Genomic DNA, 20,385 nt, shown 5'->3' with positions numbered 1-20,385 from the left:
TAATGCATTTGAGATCAAACACTAAATAGTAAATAATAACAATAGTCAACAGCCCTATTCCACAACTGTAGTAATCCGTATTACGTCAAGAAACCGCTCAACTAAGTAAAGAGAAAGGACATCCATCATTACTTTAAGATATAAAGTGCCTTAATTAATAAAAAATAAAGAAAACCCACTGAATTAGGTGGTGTCCAAACTTTTGACTGGTGCTGTATGTACTTAACATGTAACAGTGTTAGATTTGACACACTGCTGTAGGCCTGTTTTGCCCATGTCAAAATTTTCATCCTTTTTTCTCTTTTGGTTGAAAAAGTTTGCCTGAAATTGATCAAAAATGGCACTTTTGGTTTTTGGCCGAAAAAGAAAAAAAATTCTGAATAAGCCTACAACAAAATGTCAGACATAACACTTTAAAAATAATGATAATGGTGATGTTAATTCGAAAGTGATTAAATACATTTTTTTCCCGTCCTGTGCTGGTCAGCGTGCCGACACATTCAAACACTTTCAGGAACTGAAACAGTGGAAATCCTCGTCTACTTGTGATTTTTTAAGGCCCTGGATGATTAAATAGTTTGTGTTTTTCTTTTTACTTGGTAAACTGTAAAGGGATTAAGAATCAATACTGTACGAGCCTAAATTACTCCCATGTGTTATAAATACTTGTAATAGTACGAAGCACATCATAATGAGAAATATTAATAAACAGTATTTGTTGTTCAATAATCTTTAGAGCAATACGAATATTACAGAAAAATTAAACAGGCAAATAAACACTAACAGATGTTTTATTGCTCTGTAAGCTCCAGATAAGATTTTAGTGAGTCTTTTGAATATTGCATTGCTGTGATTTTTGCCCATATGATTAAACTCTGTTTTTATGTATTCTTTAACGAAGTATTCTTTGGAGTAGACACCTTCCACAAATTAATAATTAACACTAGAAATGATGTAATGTGTGAATATATGTCCTGTATGTGCACATATAAAACCCTCACTTGTGATATCGTACACCACCACAGCCACAGTGGAGTCTCGGATGTAGCTGGGGATGAGGCTCCTGAAGCGCTCCTGTCCTGCCGTGTCCCACAACTGCAACCGCACCTGCAGGGGAGGACACACAGTCAGATGATTCAACTCCAACCACACACAATATATATATGTGTGTGTGTGTGTGTGTGTGTGTGTGTGTGTGTGTGTGTGTGTATATATATATATATATATATATATATATATATATATATATATATATATATATATACACGAAAAGGCTGGCCTCTTCCAGATCTGACCATAGCTTTGACTGCAAGCAAAATTCTATCTTTTCAAATGCATCCAATTCCTATGTTTGTATCCTTCAAATAACTGCCATTATTAATTTAATCATTTGGCAGTCTTAACATTTCTCTTGAAAACTGAGCTCAGAACATTTGTTACATTTCGATTTAAATTTCAGATGTTCTGACAAGTAAAAAGTGCCATATCTGATAGATCATTAGTTAAGAAAGAAAACACAACAGGGTGTGCAAAACGAGACCGTCAATGACGGCGTAGCTCACTCCGACCCCATGTAGTCCAGAAGGAACAATCTAAAGTGGGCCACCTTGAGCAGAAAATGTTGCAAGCTATATACACACACAACATACAAGCTATATATGGAGAAGCTATATACACCCGAGGAATACCAACCAATTTGCCAGAAAGAATCAAAAACGGCGAGGAGTTGACCGAGAAGTGATTTTTGTTGAACTGCTCATTAAGGCTTAATTAGTCCATAACTTGAATAATAATAATTGTCATTATGCAAATCTGGGTAGAAGTTACATGCCCCCTAGGTACCCCTACCTTCCTGCTAGAAAGTATCAAAATCGGTGAAGAATTGAGGGAGAAGTGATGTGTGTGTGGAAACTGCTTGTTACGTCTTAATTACTCCATATCTTCATTATTAATTGCAATTATGCAAATTTGGGTAGAAGCTATATACACCCCAGGCAGACCTACCTTCCTGCCAGAAAGAATCAAAATCGGTGAAGAATTGAGGGAGAAGAAGTGATGTGTGTGGAAACTGCTTGTTAGGGCTTAATTACTCCATATCTTCATTATTAATTGCAATTATGCAAATTTGGGTAGAAGCTATATACACCCCAGGCAGACCTACCTTCATGCCAAAAAGAATACAAATCGGTAAAGAACTGAGAGAGAAGAAGCGATTTTCGTGAAATGTGGACGATGGTGTCGGTGACGGTGTGAGGCCGCCCTTACCACATCAAAGTTGTTTTTCAATAAAAGTACATAGCATTTTTTAAAAATACATTAAAGGATGTCACACATTTTATCCATTTAATGTTAATAAATGTCCACAAAAAAGATTTTTGGCATCACTTCCATTATAGCAGTGACAAACATTCGTTCCCTCATCAGCATCACCAAAATGCTTCATTCAAAATCATTCAAAAATGCTCAGTAAAATGTCACCATACTGAAAACCTCACCATGATTACACACACTACATTTCCGTTTATATGGAGCATTTGCCATGCAAGTCCCTGTGTAAGTTGTTACTATAGAAACAATAAGTGCATTAATATCAGCCTGTGACTTTTCTTGCAGCTGGTGCTACTGTCAGAGCTGCTGTTAAGGAAAATTAATCAACACCTTTGCACCAATCGGAGTCAACCATTCAACAGCACCATAGTATACACCGATCAGCTATAACATTAAAACCACCTGCCTAATATTGCGTAGGTCTCCCTTGTACTGCCAAAACAGCTCTGACCCGTCGAGGCATGGACTCTACAAGACCTCTGAAGGTCTGCTGTGGTATCGGACACCAAGACATTAGCAGCATATCCTTTAAGTTGGGAGGTGGAGTCTCCATGGATTAGACTTGTTTGTCCAGCACATCCCACAGATGCTTGATCGGATGGAGAGCTGGGGAATTTTTCATGTTCCTCAATTATTTGACCATTCCTGAATAATTTTTGCAGTGTAGCAGGACACATTATCCCGCTGAAAAAAGCCAATGCTATTACGGAATAACATTGACATGAAGGGGTGTACTTGGTCTGTAACATCGTTTAAGTAGGTGGTATGTGTCAAAGTAACATTCACATGAATACCAGAACCCATGATTTCCCAGAACATCATACTGCCTCTGCCGGCTTGCCTTCTTCCCAAAGTGCATCCTGGTACCATCTCTTCCCAACGTAAGTGATGCACACGCACCCAGCTGTCCACATGATGTAAAAGAAAACATGATTCATCAGACCAGGTTACCTTCTTCCGTTGCTCCATGGTGCAGTTCTGATGCTCATGTGTCCATTGTAGGCACTTTAGAGGTGGACAGGGGTCAGCATGGGCACTCTGACTGGTCTGCAGCTACACAGCCCCATAAACAGCAAGCTGTGATACACTGTGTTCTGACACCTTTCTTTCATAGCCAGCATTAACTTTTTCAGCAATTTGTGCTACAGTAGCTCTTCTGTGGGATCGGACCAACTAGCCTTTACTCCTCACGCGCATCAATGAGCCTTGAGCATCCATGACCCTGTCACTGGTTCACGGGTTGTCCTTCCTTGGACCACTTTTGGTAGGTACTAACCATGGCATCCCAGGAACAGCCCACAAGATGTGCCATTTTGGAGATGCTCAGACTCAACCATCTAGCCATCACAACTTGGCCTTTGTCAGAGTTGCTCAGATCCTTACGCTTGCCCATTTTTCCTGCTTCCAACATGTCAACTTTGAGAACTGACTGTTCTATTGTGGCCTAATACATCCAACCCCTTGACAAGTGCCACTGTAATGATACTCAAATGTTATTCACTTCACCCATCAGTGTTTTTTACTGTTATGGCTGATCAGAGCAAATCCCTATATGATAGAAATGGGAAGCTCAGAAGCACTCAGAATATAAAAGAGTCTTACCGTTCTGTCCTCCAGGTACATGGTTTTTGACAGGAAGTCTATTCCAATCGTTGCCTAGAAGGATGCAAGAAAAAAAAAGAAAGAAAGGCACTTGTAAGTAAGACTGATCATATCACTCATGCTGGTTAAGGACTGCGCAGAAATTACAAAGCCAGATGTTGAGATGAGTTTTTCTGTGGATGACACACATTAAGGAGCTGTTGATTAGGTCATTAGAGTCTGTCGGAATTGACAATGACATCCATCACCTCTTGTTTGTCATTCTAATGAGGGGTATATCTACTTTATAGATTGCTTATGTAATTTTACTTTATCCATCTGGACCATGTTGAGTTGCATACACATTTAATCCATCCACATCTACATTACAATGATGCTTTATCGTGATTTATGCAAACAGAATGTTTCCTGATTGGATGGTCTTTAATCAGATAATCACATCCTTCACTGGCAGATGAGCATCATTTACAGATTAACTGTAGCATACTGTATGTGATTTTAGATCTCTTGCTCTGGTGATGCAGAAAATACCTAAAAACGTACTGAATGTACTTTCTCAGCTAAAGTGGACAAAATGGGGGGGGGGATTGTAAAAGCCAAAATCATGAAAGGGGAAAGGATGTGGGACATGAAAGACACATTTGTTTCAGGGCAGCAGTTATTTTAGCTTCACACCAACTTCACATCTCAGTGACCTGTGAAATTTGTGAACCCTGGTCTTGAGAGCCAAAAGAAACAAGTGGGTGAGACTATGGTTTCTTTGGTTGGTAAATGATAAAATTCAAAAAACTACAAGAAGACAGTCATCTATATCCCCCACCCCATATACCAAGCTTCAAGATATTATTTGTCACATTTTTCAAGTTCTGCTGCAGGAAACCAACCCTACCTCTTTATACTGACCTCAGCAGCCCATGGCATAAGCCCACCGGACCTTTGGTCCAGGTGAGCTAAAAATTAAAATTTCTCACATTTCTTAGTATCAAAAGGCACATATACATTACTTAAGTCAACACATATACCAACTTTCAAGACTGTACCACTCATAGTTTTCAAGTTCTACTCTGGAAACAAAACCTACCCCTAAGACTAACCTGAGAGACTAAGTCTGAAATTGTTTCCATGGAAACATGAAAAATTTAAATTTCTCACTATGAAAAGGCACATCTACATCACCTTGTTAACACATATACCAAGTTTCAAATCCGTATCATGAATAGTTTTGGATATATGCTCCAGAAACGAACACTGCTCTTAGAAACTAAGTCAAAATCTATTTATGTAAAAATTTGAAAAATACTTTTTTTCAAAAATCCAAAACAGCAAAAGGCACCAGTTCACATGTTGCTTGGTATGTATACAAAGTTTCTTGAAGATATCTTCAGTAGTTTTAAAGATATAGCCCGGAAACGAAAACGTGACCGGACGTTTCTATATCCCCTGCCGGGGGATAAAAAGGTGCATCAGTAACACCTGATAATATATTATATATAATTTCTATCCACATTCACTGGATATGAGCAATCATGTGTTCTGATTGGCTACTCTACTACTAGGATATCAGCTTATATACTGTGAGTAGAGAAAAACAAAATGGTGGAGTGTGCTACTGAACAAACCAAGGACGAAATAAAAACTCTACTTGAAAACAAAATCTTGTTTTCAAAATTATCAAGTATTTAAAAGAAACAGAAATAGCTAAAAGAATATAGTTTTTTGATTTCTCCCCCCACAATATCACCTGCTCCACACTCCAGCCCAGTCGGTGGCAGTAATGAACCTTTAATTTGGTTTGCCAACTGCCAAAAAACCCTAAAGAAGAAGAAAATCTCCCCCCCCCAAAAAGCAACAAAATATGGAATAAAAGTATTTGATCGTAAGAACGCATCCTTTTTTTTTTTAAATTTTGTATGAATTATTATAGCATTTTTCACAAATTGCTCCTGTCATTTCACTGGTTTGTTTACATTCTAAGCAGAAATTATTTTGTTGGATGTTTTGCATAAAGTTCTTATATATCGAATTTGCAAAAAATAAAAATAAAAATGCTCTGTTTCTCAAAATCCAGTGAATGTGGATAGAATAAAACTTATTCCACTCAATCTCGTCATACATGGTTTATAGCCTACTCGGTGCTACAAGCTCATGCACGACTCGATTCCATGGAACAACTTGTATCTTAGTTACACATACTTTTTTTTTTTAAACTGTTGATTGTAAAAACATTTGTAAAAAAGTTCTCTCTACATTCTCTCCAAATCACACATGTTAAAATCATCCACGTTGATGTGTGCAACTTATATTGCCATGTGATCAATTCATCTCCGAGCTACCAAAACAAGTCTGGCTGTTAGAACTTTCTTGTTTGCAATGTTGGCAGCTATGCTGAGATCGCTTTATACATATAAAAGTACACACTCTTAGAATACAGCAGACTTTGAGACAATCCATGCAAAACACATCCTTTGTTGCAAAAATTTACTCCCAATTAGCCCTTTTTAAGTTCTTTTTAAAACCTACTGCACTGTATTAATCATGGTGCTAGAGCTTGAACAGCTGTAAGCACTAAAGGAGCATAAACACAATTTGAGAGACAGATAGTTTTACTAAGCATTTTCACACATCTGAGCACTCCATGCCTGCTAGGATTTTAAGCAGCTTAGTACAAATATTAATGTGTGGACAAGGCCTGCATTCATGGACCACTGTGCCTCGGGTACATATGTTGGGACGGATCGATGCAGGAGAGCTGATCAGCAATGTAATCTCTGACAGCAGATAAGCCAGGAGCTCGTCCTCTTCAGTCTGTTGGTGGATTGGGCTTGATGCAACACAAAAGAGCTGATAAACAGAACAAGACGAGGCTAAACTGCTGCACTGAATGGCCAACAGCTGCCACTGCTCTGTGTGTGTGGACATGTCATTCATCTACTCACAATAAACCTAAAGTATTTTAATGAACGAGATTTTGAAAATAAGGACACTAAAGAGTGATGACTTAAAGAGGTTTTTATAAATCTGACATGTCCTTAGAAAGTTACAGTGAATAAGACATTGGAACTACTGATTAATAACGCTCATAGACAGGCTACAGGATTTATGGATATAAACGTAGGAATGTAAACAGCTCTCAGTGCTCAGTCCTGGTATTCCACTGGGGGTTGATGATGGGACAAAATCACTCCCTATCATGATACTTGAATATATATTTCAAGTATATACTTCCAGGTTACCTGGCCTGGTACTGTATCAGCACCACACTCACTCACCACCGGTGTCCCTAAAGGTTCAGCCCTTGGTCCACTTCTCTTCGCCCTCTACATCCAGTCTCTTGGCCCAATTATCTCTGCTCATGGTCTATCCTACTACTGCTATGCTGATGACACCCAACTGTTTCTTTTCCTCCTTCTGACACAGATCTCTGCTTGCCTGTGTGACATCCAGAGCTGGATGGACAACCATCACCTGAAGCTCAACCTAGGAAAGACTGAGGCCCTGTCCACACGGCAACGGATTCAGGTGAATCTGATAAAATTTATCGTTTCGGCCTGGCGTCCACACGGCACCGGCGTTTTGGGTGCCCCAAAACGATATTTTTTGAGAACAGGTTCCAGAGTGGAAAAATCTGGCAACGGCGCCATTGCGAAGTCGTCTGGATGAGTAGAATGGATTTGTTTACGATGACGTCACAACCGCATGACTAGAACAAGCAGCACTCTCGCGCGCATCATTCGTAACAACAACAGCAACAATGGATAAGAATCTTTATTATTGGATAAGAATCTTTTGAAATTGTTTACACATTAACCTGACTGACCTGCCAGACAGACAATTTACACCTGCTTTGATGAACAGAAAGTACAGCCTTCCACACAAAGCAACAATTACCTGACTATAATGGAGGCAGAGAGGAAAAGGGTCAGAAGACCCTTCAACAGACTGTTTTGTATGAACCACTGCATTGCATTCACTTTTGTATACAGCTTTTCTTTTAAATAAACAAGCAACTGAACCATTTCTTGAATTTCTTTTTTTTATTGGATAAGACTGCTTTTCAAAATGTTCACACACAATATAAAAAGTTATATAAATTATATAAAAATGCTTTTCAAAATGTTCACACACAATAAGAAAATTAAGTTATATAAAACTATGCACACTAATAAAACTAATTTGTACACACAGAAGGCACGATTTCCTCGTGTAGTCGCAGCCATCTTCTTCTTGTTGTTGTGTGTTTGTTCCTGAGTGCTTCACGCCGGGTAGAAGAAGGGGTTTATGCGCATGCGTCCTACTTCTTCTATTGTTCTGGTGTCTCCGATGGGACCGTCTTACAGCGCACGTAGAGGTGTGGCATGTGTATTGCATCGTTTTCAGCAAGCATTGCGTTGCCATATGTACCTGATATTTTACTGATCTGTTGCCCATGTGGACGCGATATTTTTTTTACCCACTAAAAAAAAAAAAATCTTGTTGCTGTTGTCGTGTGGATGTAGCCTGAGGTAATCTACATTCGTGCTCCATCCTCTCCACCTCTGGACATTGTCATCTCCATGGGGGATATCTCTAGGTCTCCTTCACCCAGTGCGAAGAACCTAGGGGTCGTGTTCAACGACAAACTCTCCTCAGTAAATATCGCTGCAGTGACCTGGACATGTACAACCCCAATTCCAAAAAAGTTGGGATGCTGTGTAAACTGTAAATAAAAACAGAATGTAAAGATTTGTAAATCATAGAAACCCTATATTTCATTGGAAATAGTACAAAGACAACATATCAAATGCTGAAACTGAGAAATTTTATTGTTTTTTGAAAAATATATGCTCATTTTGAATTTGATGTCAGCAACACGTTTCAAAAAAGTTGGGACAGGGGCAACAAAAGGCTGAAAAAGTTGTGTAATGCTACAAAAAAAAAACCTAATTAGGTTAATTGGCAACAGGTCAGCAAGATGATTGGGTATAAAAAGAGCATCCCAGAGAGGCGGAGTCTCTCAGAAGTAAAGACGGGGAGGGGTTCACCGCTCTGTGAAAGACTGCGTGGGCAAACAGTGCAAACAATTTAAGAATAACGTTCCTCAATATAAAATTGCAAAGAATTTGGGGATCACATCATCTGTGGTACAGATCATTAAAAGAGTCAGAGAATCTGGAGAAATCTCTGTATGCAAGAGACAACGCTGAAAACTGACATTGGATGCCTGTAATCTTCAGGCCCTCAGGCGACACTGCATTAAAAGCAGACACGTGTCTGTAGTGGAAATCACTGTCTGGGCTCAGGAACACTTCAGAAAACCATCGTCTGTGAAAACAGTTCATTACTGCATCCACAAATGCAAGTTAAAAGCAGATATAAACAACATCCAGAAACACCGTCAACCTCTCTGGGCCTGAGCTCTTTTACGATGGACTGAGGTGAAGTGGAAAACTGTCCCGAAGTCTGACAAATCAAAAGTAGAAATTCTTTTTAGAAATCATGGACACCACGTCCTCCAGGCTAAAGAGGAGAGGGACCATCCAGCTTATCATCAGTGCACAGTTCAAAAGCCAGCATCTGTGATGGTATGAGGGTGCATTAATACACATGACATGGGTAGCTTGTACATCCGGGAAGGTATCATTAATGCTGAATGACATATAAACGTTTCAGAGCAATGTGCTGCCATCCAGACAAAATCGTTTTCAGGGAAGGCCTTCCTTCTTTCAGCAAGACAATGCCAAACCACTTTCTGCACATATTAAAACTGCATGGCTCCATAGTAAAAAAGAGTCCAGGTGCTAAACTGGCCTGCAGTCCAGACCTGTCTCCCATTTAAAACGTTTGGCACATTATGAAGCACCAAATATGATAAAGGAGACCCTGAACTGTTCAGCAACTAAAATTGTATGTCAGGCAAGAATGGGACAATGTCTCTCTTTCAAACCTAGAGCAATTGGTCCCCTCAGTTCCCAAACGTTTACATAGTGTTGGTAAAAGTAGAGGTGATGCAAAACAGTAGTAAACATGCCCCTGTCCCAAATTTTTTTTAAAATGTGTTGCTGACATCAAATTTAAAATGAGCATATATTTTTCAAAAAAACAATAAAATTTCTCAGTTTCAACATTTGATATGTTGTCTTTGTACTATTTTCACTTAAATATAGGGTTTCCATGATTTGCAAATTATCACATTCTTTTTTCATTTACAATTTACACAGCATCCCAACTTTTTTGCAACTGGGGTTGTAGATTCCTCCTCTACAACATCCGAAGGATCCGCCCTTTTCTTACCACCTACGCTACTTAGGTCCTGGTCCAAGTACTGATCCTCTCCTGCTTGGACTACTCCAAGTCTCTCCTTGCTGGCCTTCCAGCTTCTGCCATCAGATCCCTGCAGCTCATCCAGAACGCTGCAGCTCAGCTGGTCTACAACCTCCCTCATTCTTCCTATGTCACCCCTCTGCTTGCTGACCTGCACTGGCTACGTATCGCAGCTCGCATCAAATTTAAGACATTGGTGCTAGCTTAACAGGTTCTCAAGGGTTAGGGCCAGCATACCTCCAGAATCTGATCCACCCCCACACACCAGCCAGATCCCTACGCTCTGTGACCACTGGTTGCCTGGCCCCTCCTTCTCTCTGCTCCTGCCCAGCCCGCTCAAGACTGCTGTCCGTCCTGGTTCCCCATTGGTGGAATGACCTTTCCATTGAGGTCAGAACTGCTGACTCCCTGACCACCTTCAAGTGTAGACTGAAGACTCACCTCCTCAGGCTGCACCTCTCCCCTCCTTCCCTGCCCACTGTGTAACTGCATTTTGTTCTAGACCAACCCAGGTTGTGTACTGTCTAGCCTGGGGTTAGCGGTTTTGAGTTCTTTAGTAATACTTTACATGGTTGGTTTGTTTCCTTGGCTGTTTGAGTATTGGAATTTCAACAACATATTACACTTGTTATTGCGGTCACGTGTTCAGCTGGCACTAGAACTTTCTTGTCTAGAAGTTCAGCACTTCATGTACCTGACTTTTGCACTCGTACGTCACTCTGGATAAGAGTGTCTGCTCAGTGCCATGTAATGTAATGTAATATATTTATCATCATAAAATCTGTTTCACAATAAAACAGTATCATTCCATTTTTACAACAAAAATACATCAACACTGAAAAACTTTAAATGCCATTTTGTGTAATATTTTTTGAAAATTCAGCACAAAATTTTAACATCAATTTAGCCAATTCCAATTATTTATTCTAATTGTTATAAAAAGTACCTTTAAAAGAAAAAAGAAAAGCACAACACTCAACATACAGTACCGGTTAAAAGTTTGGACACACTACCTAATTCAGTATTTGTTTTTCTTTATTAATTAAAAGACACTTCATGTCTTAAAGTAATGATGGATGATGTTTCTCTTTACTTAGTCGAGCGCTTCTTGACATAATATGGATTACTACAGTTGTGGAATAGGGATATTTACTGTATTTTTATTATTTACTATTTACTGTTTGATTTCAAATGCATTAAGAAGGCAAGAAATTGCACTAATTAACTTTTGACGAGGCACCTGTTCATTGAAAAGCATTCCAGATGACGACCTCATGAAGCTATTTAAGATAATGACAATAGTGTGCAAAGCGTCATCAAGTTAAATGGTGGCTACTTTGAAGAATCTAAATTATGAAACATATTATTTTGCTTTTCTTTTAACACTTTTATTTACCAAGTCAAGTTTATTTGTATCACGCTTTTAACAACAGATATTGTTGCAAAGCAGCTTCACAGAAAATTAAAGACTTGAAACATATTTTATCCCTCAAATTTTTTTCATCTCTAATGAGCAAGGCTGAGGCGACAGTGGCAAAGAAAAACTCCCTCAGATGACATGAGAAAGAAATCTTGAACGGAACCAGACTCGAAATGGAACCCATCCTCATCTGGGTGATAACAGATAACGTGACTATAAAGAACTTGCTTCTATAACTGTGTCCTATATAGTCACAAAGTATAACTGTATAATGAAAAAATTCATTATAGCTTTAACATGAAGTCTATTTTGTTGAAGTTATCGCCTGTTCAATGATGGAGAGTTGAGTGCATGACAACTGCAGTCCTAAAGTTATTATGGCAACTGTCGTCCTCAGCCATCATTGCAAAACTAGAAGATGGCTCTGGACACTTACAAGTGCGACTTACAACTGTCCATATAGGGCCATCCTCCACAGGAACGATGTGACGAGACTTCCAGCCATGGAACATAATTCATATATTATTTCATAGTTTTGATGTCTTCAGTATTGTTCTACAATGTAGAAAATAGTCACAATACAGAAAAACCTATGAATGAGGAGGGGTGCACAAACTTTTGACTGGTACTGTACAAAATGTATTGACAATATTTATCATTATATATCATATAGTCCAGCCCTAGCTCACACTATGGATGTAGATACAACATACCATCATGCAGAACAAAAATGTCAAGTTAAGTCAAGTTTATTTGTATCGCGCTTTTAATAATAAGCATTGTCGCAAAGCAGCTTTACAGAATTTGAACGACTTAAAACATGAGCTAATTTTATCCCTAATCTATCCCCAATGAGCAAGCCTATGGCGGCGGTGGCAAGGTAAAACTCCCTCAGACGACATGAGGAAGAAACCTCGAGAGGAACCAGACTCAAAAGGGAACCCCATCCTCATTTGGGCAACAACAGACAACACGACTATAACATTAACAGATTTAACATGGTCAGTTTCGTTGATGTTATAACTCTTCATTGATGGAAACTTGAGTGCAAAACTGTTCATGACAACTGCAGTCCTAAAGTTAGCAAGTCAACTGTAGTCCTCAATGATGGCCTTGAATCAAACATTTATGCATATAATATTTATTTTCTGAAGTATGCCTATAGGCTTCTTTTTATTTATTTTTCAGGTTTCTGTTATGCGAGTGAGTGTTCTGTCAAAGACATTTTGACAAATTACTTAACGCAATGGACCATCATAATGCAATTTCTCCTTTGTGTTAAATACTTTAGACATAACATTCCCCAAATGTACCGATCAACAAACAACAGTAATGAAAATAATAATAATAATAATAATAATAATAATAAATGACAGAGACAGGGAGAAATTGTACTACCTCTTTAGCTCCGGTGTTAAATATAGAATTCCGCACAGCAAGAAAGGTGCTCACATGAATGTATCTTGAATAAATTATTCATGCTCATTTAAATAATTAAGTAGCCCAGATGCTTGGTCAAAGTCCCATACAGTGCTGTTTCTTCCTTACCCCTCCACAGGACAGGAAACGAGGAAAGAGCTCCTAATGGAGCAGAAGGGAAAATGAGTTCCTGACATGGCTAACATACATGAAGGGCAGCTTACTTGCCACAGCATTTCATGTGATGTGTATAAAGTGCAGTGTGCATCTAACTGTAAAAGAGCTAAAGCTATTCTGTGTACATTTCAGCATTATGGATGCGGCACCTGAATATTGACCTGGAAAGTGTTTTATTGCCTGCACAAGCTTAGCATTAATGTGCTTAACTGGTCATGTGACCTTTCAGAAAGAAAACAGAACTATATTAAAAAAAAGAGCAGGAGAGTAATGTACAAAAATTTGGCATGCATTTACTGGAAAATAATCAACTTCGAGGTGCATCACACCACCCCATGTCGGATTACTGTCCTATATGTGTAATACAAAGACACGACAGAGAGAGACATTTGAGAGAGATGATAGAGAGAGGGAGAGAGACATGAGAGAGAGAGAGAGAGAGAGAGAGAGAGAGAGAGCGAGAGAGAGGGGGTGAGGGAGATGAGAGAGAGAGGGAGAGATATTTGAGAGAGGGGGTGTGAAGGAGATATGAGAGAGAGAGAGAGAGAAAGAGAGAGAGACACGAGAGAGACACATGACAGAGGGAGACGAGAGAGAGGCACACGAGAGAGACAGAGAAAGCGAGAGCCATAAGAGAGAGATAAGAGAAAGAAAGACATGTGAGAGAGAGAAATAAAGCACATCCTGAAGTGCTTTATTTCTCTTATACCACAGCAATTATCCAACACTAACAAATTTATTTATTAGAGTGACACATTATACTTTTTATCCATTTGTAGTTACATTTAAATGTTGTAGAACTTCCACAAGTTAGTTCCTGTTATCACTTACATTATAACAGCTATAACCCTCATCAACCACTCTTTTTTTTCTCTCTCTTGAATTTAATAAAGCTAAAGTGCAGTGTGTCCTGTTACCATGGAATGTCAAAGTACAAAGCCTTCTGTCCTGAATTTTCCACGTTACCCCGAACATTATAAAGCGCTGACCTTCCTAAACGCTAAATAAACATCTCCTCACAGACTACTTCACCACAGCAACAGTTACACAGTTAAAAATGTTACTATAGAAATGACAACATAATAGAACTAGTGCAGGAATATAAACCTGTGATTTGTCTTGTAACCAGCACCACCGTCAGTAGCTTTTATATAAAATTACTCCACACCTTCCGACCAATCAGAATTGAGAATGGAGTATTTAACAGTTATTCCACGAAATCAAGCTGTACATGAGCTGATGGTTGCTATAGAGAGGATTTCGACGTGACGTCACAGGTGACGTGACGCCCCGGTGTCCGCCATTTTGAAGGTCAAGCTAGCTAATGTCAACAACAGTAGCTAGTATGTTACTGTAGCAATGTTTACGTTCAGTCATTTGGATGACTGTTAAAACCTTTCAGTCTCAAGTTTTTCCTTTACTTTTCCTTTACTAGTTTACTGCCCGAGCTAGCGCGCTCGCTCCCAGCCTGCCCGAGCTAGCGCGCTCGCTCCCAGCCTGCCCGAGCTAGCGCGCTCGCTCCCAGCCTGCCCGAGCTAGCGCGCTCGCTCAGTAAACTAGTAAATACAGTAAAGGAAAAACTTGAGACTGAAAGGTTTTAACAGTCATCCAAATGACTGAACGCAAACATTGCTACAGTAACATACCAGCTACTGTTGTTGACATTAGCTAGTGCTAACAGCTAGCGCACTACTACAACTACACCGACCCTAATAATACAGTTCTTGGTCATTGCCTGGTAACAGCAAATTTATAACGGGCCATGTCTCAACAGACTAAGAAGTTATTTCAATGACATTTAATAACATTTTGTTTATCCTGAGGACCGAAAGTAAATGAAAATGTGAACAAACCTTAGCTGTAATAAGATGGCGACCACCGGCTCCAGGGACGACCCGCTGATGTAGGCATGTTACCCAGCCTGGTTTTTAACGACATAGGTATACAGATCATGTGGGCCGAAGTCAGGTAAAGACGAGGGCTTGGTGTACTTCCGTACGTCAGTGAACAATCCTGGTGGAAGCAGGTAAACGTCGTTCTCTAAGCCTGCTAACCTCAATTTTTGCAAATACCTCTCCCTCTGCTCGCCCTGTAAATGCCTACGTCACTGGATAGTGAAGGTGTTTTCTGCATCTCGCTCCTTTTTCTTATGTTTTTTCCCTGGTATTTCCCCACACGCCTGACTGCAGGTCAGGAAGATCACCCGCGCTGCAAAGCCAGAAAAAGATAGCCTGGTAACGTGTACGGATCACGTACACCAGCATCATTGATTTTCTGGTGATATCGCTTCTTACTCGCGTCATCTAGGCTGGATAAAATACTCGACAATGAGACTTCGTCATGATCAACAGTGTATCGCTACCGGTAGTCGCCATATTTGTGACCGTCAAAATGGCGCCGGCTACTTGTTGACATGGCAACGGTCACGTGGGTCAAAAACCTCTATAAGCCACATACGACGAGACTGAGTGGAATAATTGTTTTATTCTTTCCGCATTCACTGGATTTTGAGAAACAGAGCATTTTTTGCAAATTCAATAAATAAAAACTTTATACAAAGCGTCTGACAAAATTTCCGCTTAAAGTGGAAACAAACCAGCGAAATGACAGCAGCAATTTGTGAAAAATGTATAATAATAATTCTTGAAAAAAAAAAGATACATTCTTACCATCAAATACTTTTATTCCACATTTTGTTGCTTTTTTTGTTTTTGTTTGGTGGGATTTTGTTTTCAAGTAGAGTTTTAATTTCGTCCTCGGTTGGTTCAGCAACACGTGTCACCATTTTGTTTTTCTCTACTCACAGTATCGACCCCTTGCGCATGACGTCACACATTACGTGATAATTACACCTGGGGGTCAGACAGACACTGTAAAACCATGTAAGCAAGGCACAATTGGTCTTCAATATGGTTTATTTTTGCTCTGTTTTTGGTTGTTCAAATCAAGAAAAAGATTTAAAAAAAAAAACGGTATGACCGTCTCCCTGCTATCAAGAAAAATGTTAACAAAGAGAAGGAAATGCTTCAAGAACAAGGAAGAAATGAGTGGTTAAAGAGAACACGACGAGAGAAGCTCAACCTGAAAACTCCAGAGAAATTTGTGATATTATTTAAAAATGCATTTTAAATAATAGAAAGTCGGAAGGGAGTATTGGAAGAGTGTGCTTAAAGTGCTAGTCTAATGAAAATTAGACAGTTTTCTGTTTCCAGTTGGGAGTATGCTGTGCGCATTCTGGCTGCCGCTTCTCACCAGAACTTATTTTATTTTCTCTTTTGTTTGTTTTTTGTGTAGTTTGATGTGTGTTTTTGTTTGAGAGTTTTGGTGTAGCTCTGGACCCAGTTTTGGGCATTGGTTACCTCCAGGTCTTGGTTTGCCGTGGGTGATGTCTGTTCTTGCTGTGGACTGTAATGAACTTGTTGCTCTTTTTGGCGTCAGGGTTGTCCGGAGCTCTGCGCGGCAGTGCTTTTATGCTTGGTGTGGTGTTCTGGGCGGTGTTGCTCAGTGGTGTCGTGGCAGCTGTGCCAGCGGTTTGGGACGTGCCGGCGCTCTGCGTGGTGGTGCTTCTGTGCTTGCTTTGTGGATCCATGGCGCGGTGTTCTGGGCGGTGTTGCCCGGCAGTGTGGGATTTGTTCTCGTGCGCCTTTTGGTTGGACTGTAGCTGCTACACCATTGGAATGACATCCTCACCTTTATTTGGTGGACTTTTTTTTTTCCCTTTTTCCCCTCCCTTTCCTTATAATTGTAAAGTGACCTTGGGTATTGAGAAAGGCGCTCTATAAATTTAAATTATTATTATTATTATTATTATTATTAATTACATCATAAAATCCTGGGTTTTCACATAGCTGACAGCTGGAGAGGGGCCCATGGAAATTACAATAAGAAATATATTTCAGAATATATTTAACATACAGTATACAACATGAATTTAAAGGTGGTTTGAGGCCCAAGGATATTGTTTCAGATGCCTATAATCCTTAGCTGCATCCCTGCTGGGGAGAATCTGTCAATATGCATGTGACTTTTTTTTTTTGATGGGACTTTAAACAGCTCCTGAAACTACAGAGATCACATGGTCGTGTGTTTAATCTTTGTATTAAACAAATGAAAGAGGAATTAAGAATGAACAAAGTTGAATACAGTATACTGTATACCTGCAGCAAGTGATTTAAAAAAAGATTTAGTTCTGTGCTCACTACCTAATGTTATCATGATACTGATTACATTACATTTGAAAAAAATAAATATTGATTCGTGTCAAAAAGCACGTCATAATCTTGTATTGTTTCTGGCATTGTAATACACAAATGTGGGAGAGAAAATGATAATAATAATTATAATTATATTTTTAAATGTTGGCTTACTTTATAACCTGAGGCTTAGAAACACAAGAGATGCCTTTGTTTCTTTGTCTCATGAGCAAAAGGTACTCTGAGATTGAAACAGCTAGAAAGATAAATCAAATGTCACACGGCTGAGCGCCATGAAAAGAGTAATTAAGCACATGAAAAGAACTAATCTTTTTTTCAAAAATCAGTCATCTCAACCTTATTATGCAGGCAAGTGGTGTTTATCTGTGTAGCTGAACTCTGCCAAAGTGCTTCAAATACTGCAAAATCACACTCACAAAGAACAGAAACGCTGTTTAAATAATCAGAGCTCTTATTATTATAAACTATAGCATTATAAATTCAGAAAATTCCTGTGGATCCATCGCTGTAGTCAGTATTCGCTGGGGCACAGATTGCACATTTTGGCATCAGCAGCATGACTATCTGAAGACAAATATCCATGTGTGTATGTATGTGTGTGTGTGTGTGTGGGGGGCATTTAATTAAGCCCTATTGATTAGAAGGCAGCAGCTCAATATAGCGCTAATAAAGAAGGATGACATCACACTGAAGAACAAACACCCAATCGGAGGCATGCACAGGATTTTCTGGAGGTGGTAGAGCAAGGTTCTGATTGATGATTTCAAAGAGCTGTCATTTTTACATACGTTTCACACATTCTGCTGTCCATTTCAGAAGGTAAGCCTCGGGCTAATTCAGCACCTATTGACAAGCTTGCGGATACAGCGAAAAGGTTCGTAATGTTTCCCTGCTGTTTTAAAGAATATATTACAATTCCCACTAACAGTATATGAATACATGCCAGCAGGTAGAGTGCCTACTCTAAATTGCCTCTAGGTGTGAATGTGTGTATGCACGCGCATGGTGCCTGGTGTCCCATCCAGAGTCTATTCCTGCCTTGTACCCAGTATTTCCAGGATAAGCTCCGGATTCAGCACAACCCTGACCAGGATAATGTGCTTACTGAAAATGAATGAATGAATAAATCGGTCACTCAGCATCATGGTAGCTGGACAACTTATTATTATCTATCCATATTCACTGGATATGAGCAATTGTGTGCTCTGTTTGGTTACTCTACAACTAGGTTATCAGCTCATATACCATGAGTAGAGAAAAACAAAAATGGTGGCGCGTGTTGCTTAGGGCTGCAATGATTCACCATGGTGCACCAAAAATCGAGTTCATACCTGCTGTACCAATTATCGATCCATGTAGCTATATTTTCGGTTTGATTCGGCGACATTTTTTAATTTCTATTTTTACTGATTTATAAACGCACTTTTACCATGTAACCATTACACTTGCATTGTCAAATCGATGTAAGAAAGTGATCGGCTGGAAGAGAGCACAGCTTTGCTTCTAAATAAAACGTGCAATTTGTTTGATTTGGGTCCTTGCTCTTGTCCAATCAGAGTAGCAGACACTTTACATGGCAACGCTGTTGCTGGGCACCAAAATGGTGGAAGCTAAGCTTAAAGATCCTTCATCTCATCTTAAATCGAAAGTTTGGCTACATTTTGGGTTTCGAGAAGACACGAAGGACATTGCAACGTGCCACACATGTGAAGTAGAAGGAAGGGTCACTACAAACCTTGCAAATCATTTAAAGTGAAAACGTAACGTGGATGTAAGCAAAATAAGTGCCGCTGAACTGAAAACTGAAAGTGTTACGAAAGTAGTAAAACTAGGTACGCGGGGACGGTTAAAACTGACTGATGTTGTCAACAGACCAAAACTGAATGAAACTAAAGCTATTTTGAAGGCTATTGATGGCTACCTTGCCTATGTGGCCATACTCTATCGTACAGAATGATGGGTTTAAAAACATGATAAATGTCTTTGAGCCAAGATATTACATTCCTAGTAGGACATATTTCAGCAAACGCTCAGGAATTCATCAGTTCAAGTTGCCAAAATATCCTTAACTTACAACCCCGATTCCAAAAAAGTTGGGACAAAGTACAAATCGTAAATAAAAACGGAATGCAATAATTTACAAATCTCAAAAACTGATATTGTATTCACAATAGAACATAGACAACATATCAAATGTCGAAAGTGAGACATTTTGAAATTTCATGCCAAATATTGGCTCATTTGAAATTTCATGATAGCGACACATCTCAAAAAAGTTGGGACAGGGGCAATAAGAGGCTGGAAAAGTTAAAGGTACAAAAAAAGGAACAGCTGGAGGACCAAATTGCAGCTCATTAGGTCAATTAGCAATAGGTCATTAACATGACTGGCTATAAAAAGAGCATCTTGAAGTGGCAGCGGCTCTCAGAAGTAAAGATGGGAAGAGGATCACCAATCCCCCTAATTCTGTGCCGACAAATAGTGGAGCAATATCAGAAAGGAGTTTGACAGTGTAAAATTGCAAAAAGTTTGAACATATGTTCATATTATCATCTACAGTGCTTAATATCAAAAGATTCAGAGAATCTGGAAGAATCTCTGTGCGTAAGGGTCAAGGCCGGAAAACCATACTGGGTGCCCGTGATCTTTGGGCCCTTAGACGGCACTGCATCACATACAGGCATGCTTCTGTATTGGAAATCACAAAATGGGCTCAGGAATATTTCCAGAGAACATTATCTGTGAACACAATTCACCGTGCCATCCGCCGTTGCCAGCTAAAACTCTATAGTTCAAAGAAGAACCATATCTAAACATGATCCAGAAGCGCAGACATCATCTCTGGGCCAAGGCTCATTTAAAATGGACTGTGGCAAAGTGGAAAACTGTTCTGTGGTCAGACGAATCAAAATTTGAAGTTCTTTA

General features: G+C 39.4%; 1 protein-coding gene across 2 annotated transcripts in view; it reads right to left on the bottom strand.

The window, feature by feature from the left end:
• rab6ba (RAB6B, member RAS oncogene family a) overlaps nt 1–20,385 on the bottom strand; it is a 220,852-nt gene that overhangs the window by 70,775 nt on the left and 129,692 nt on the right. For both annotated transcript variants that reach the window (XM_060918333.1, XM_060918334.1), the window contains exons 3-4: nt 3,931–3,984; nt 1,002–1,107 (exon numbers count right to left, since the gene is read on the bottom strand). In XM_060918333.1, the coding sequence (XP_060774316.1) occupies nt 1,002–1,107; nt 3,931–3,984 (160 nt within the window). The remainder of the gene's footprint in view (nt 1–1,001; nt 1,108–3,930; nt 3,985–20,385) is intronic.

The sequence above is a fragment of the Neoarius graeffei genome, chromosome 4 (assembly GCF_027579695.1).
Source record: "Neoarius graeffei isolate fNeoGra1 chromosome 4, fNeoGra1.pri, whole genome shotgun sequence".
In the NCBI taxonomy this organism is placed as follows: Eukaryota; Metazoa; Chordata; class Actinopteri; order Siluriformes; family Ariidae; genus Neoarius; species Neoarius graeffei.
The sequence above is the reverse complement of the archived record's forward strand: the minus strand, read 5'-3'. Positions and strand labels throughout refer to the sequence as shown.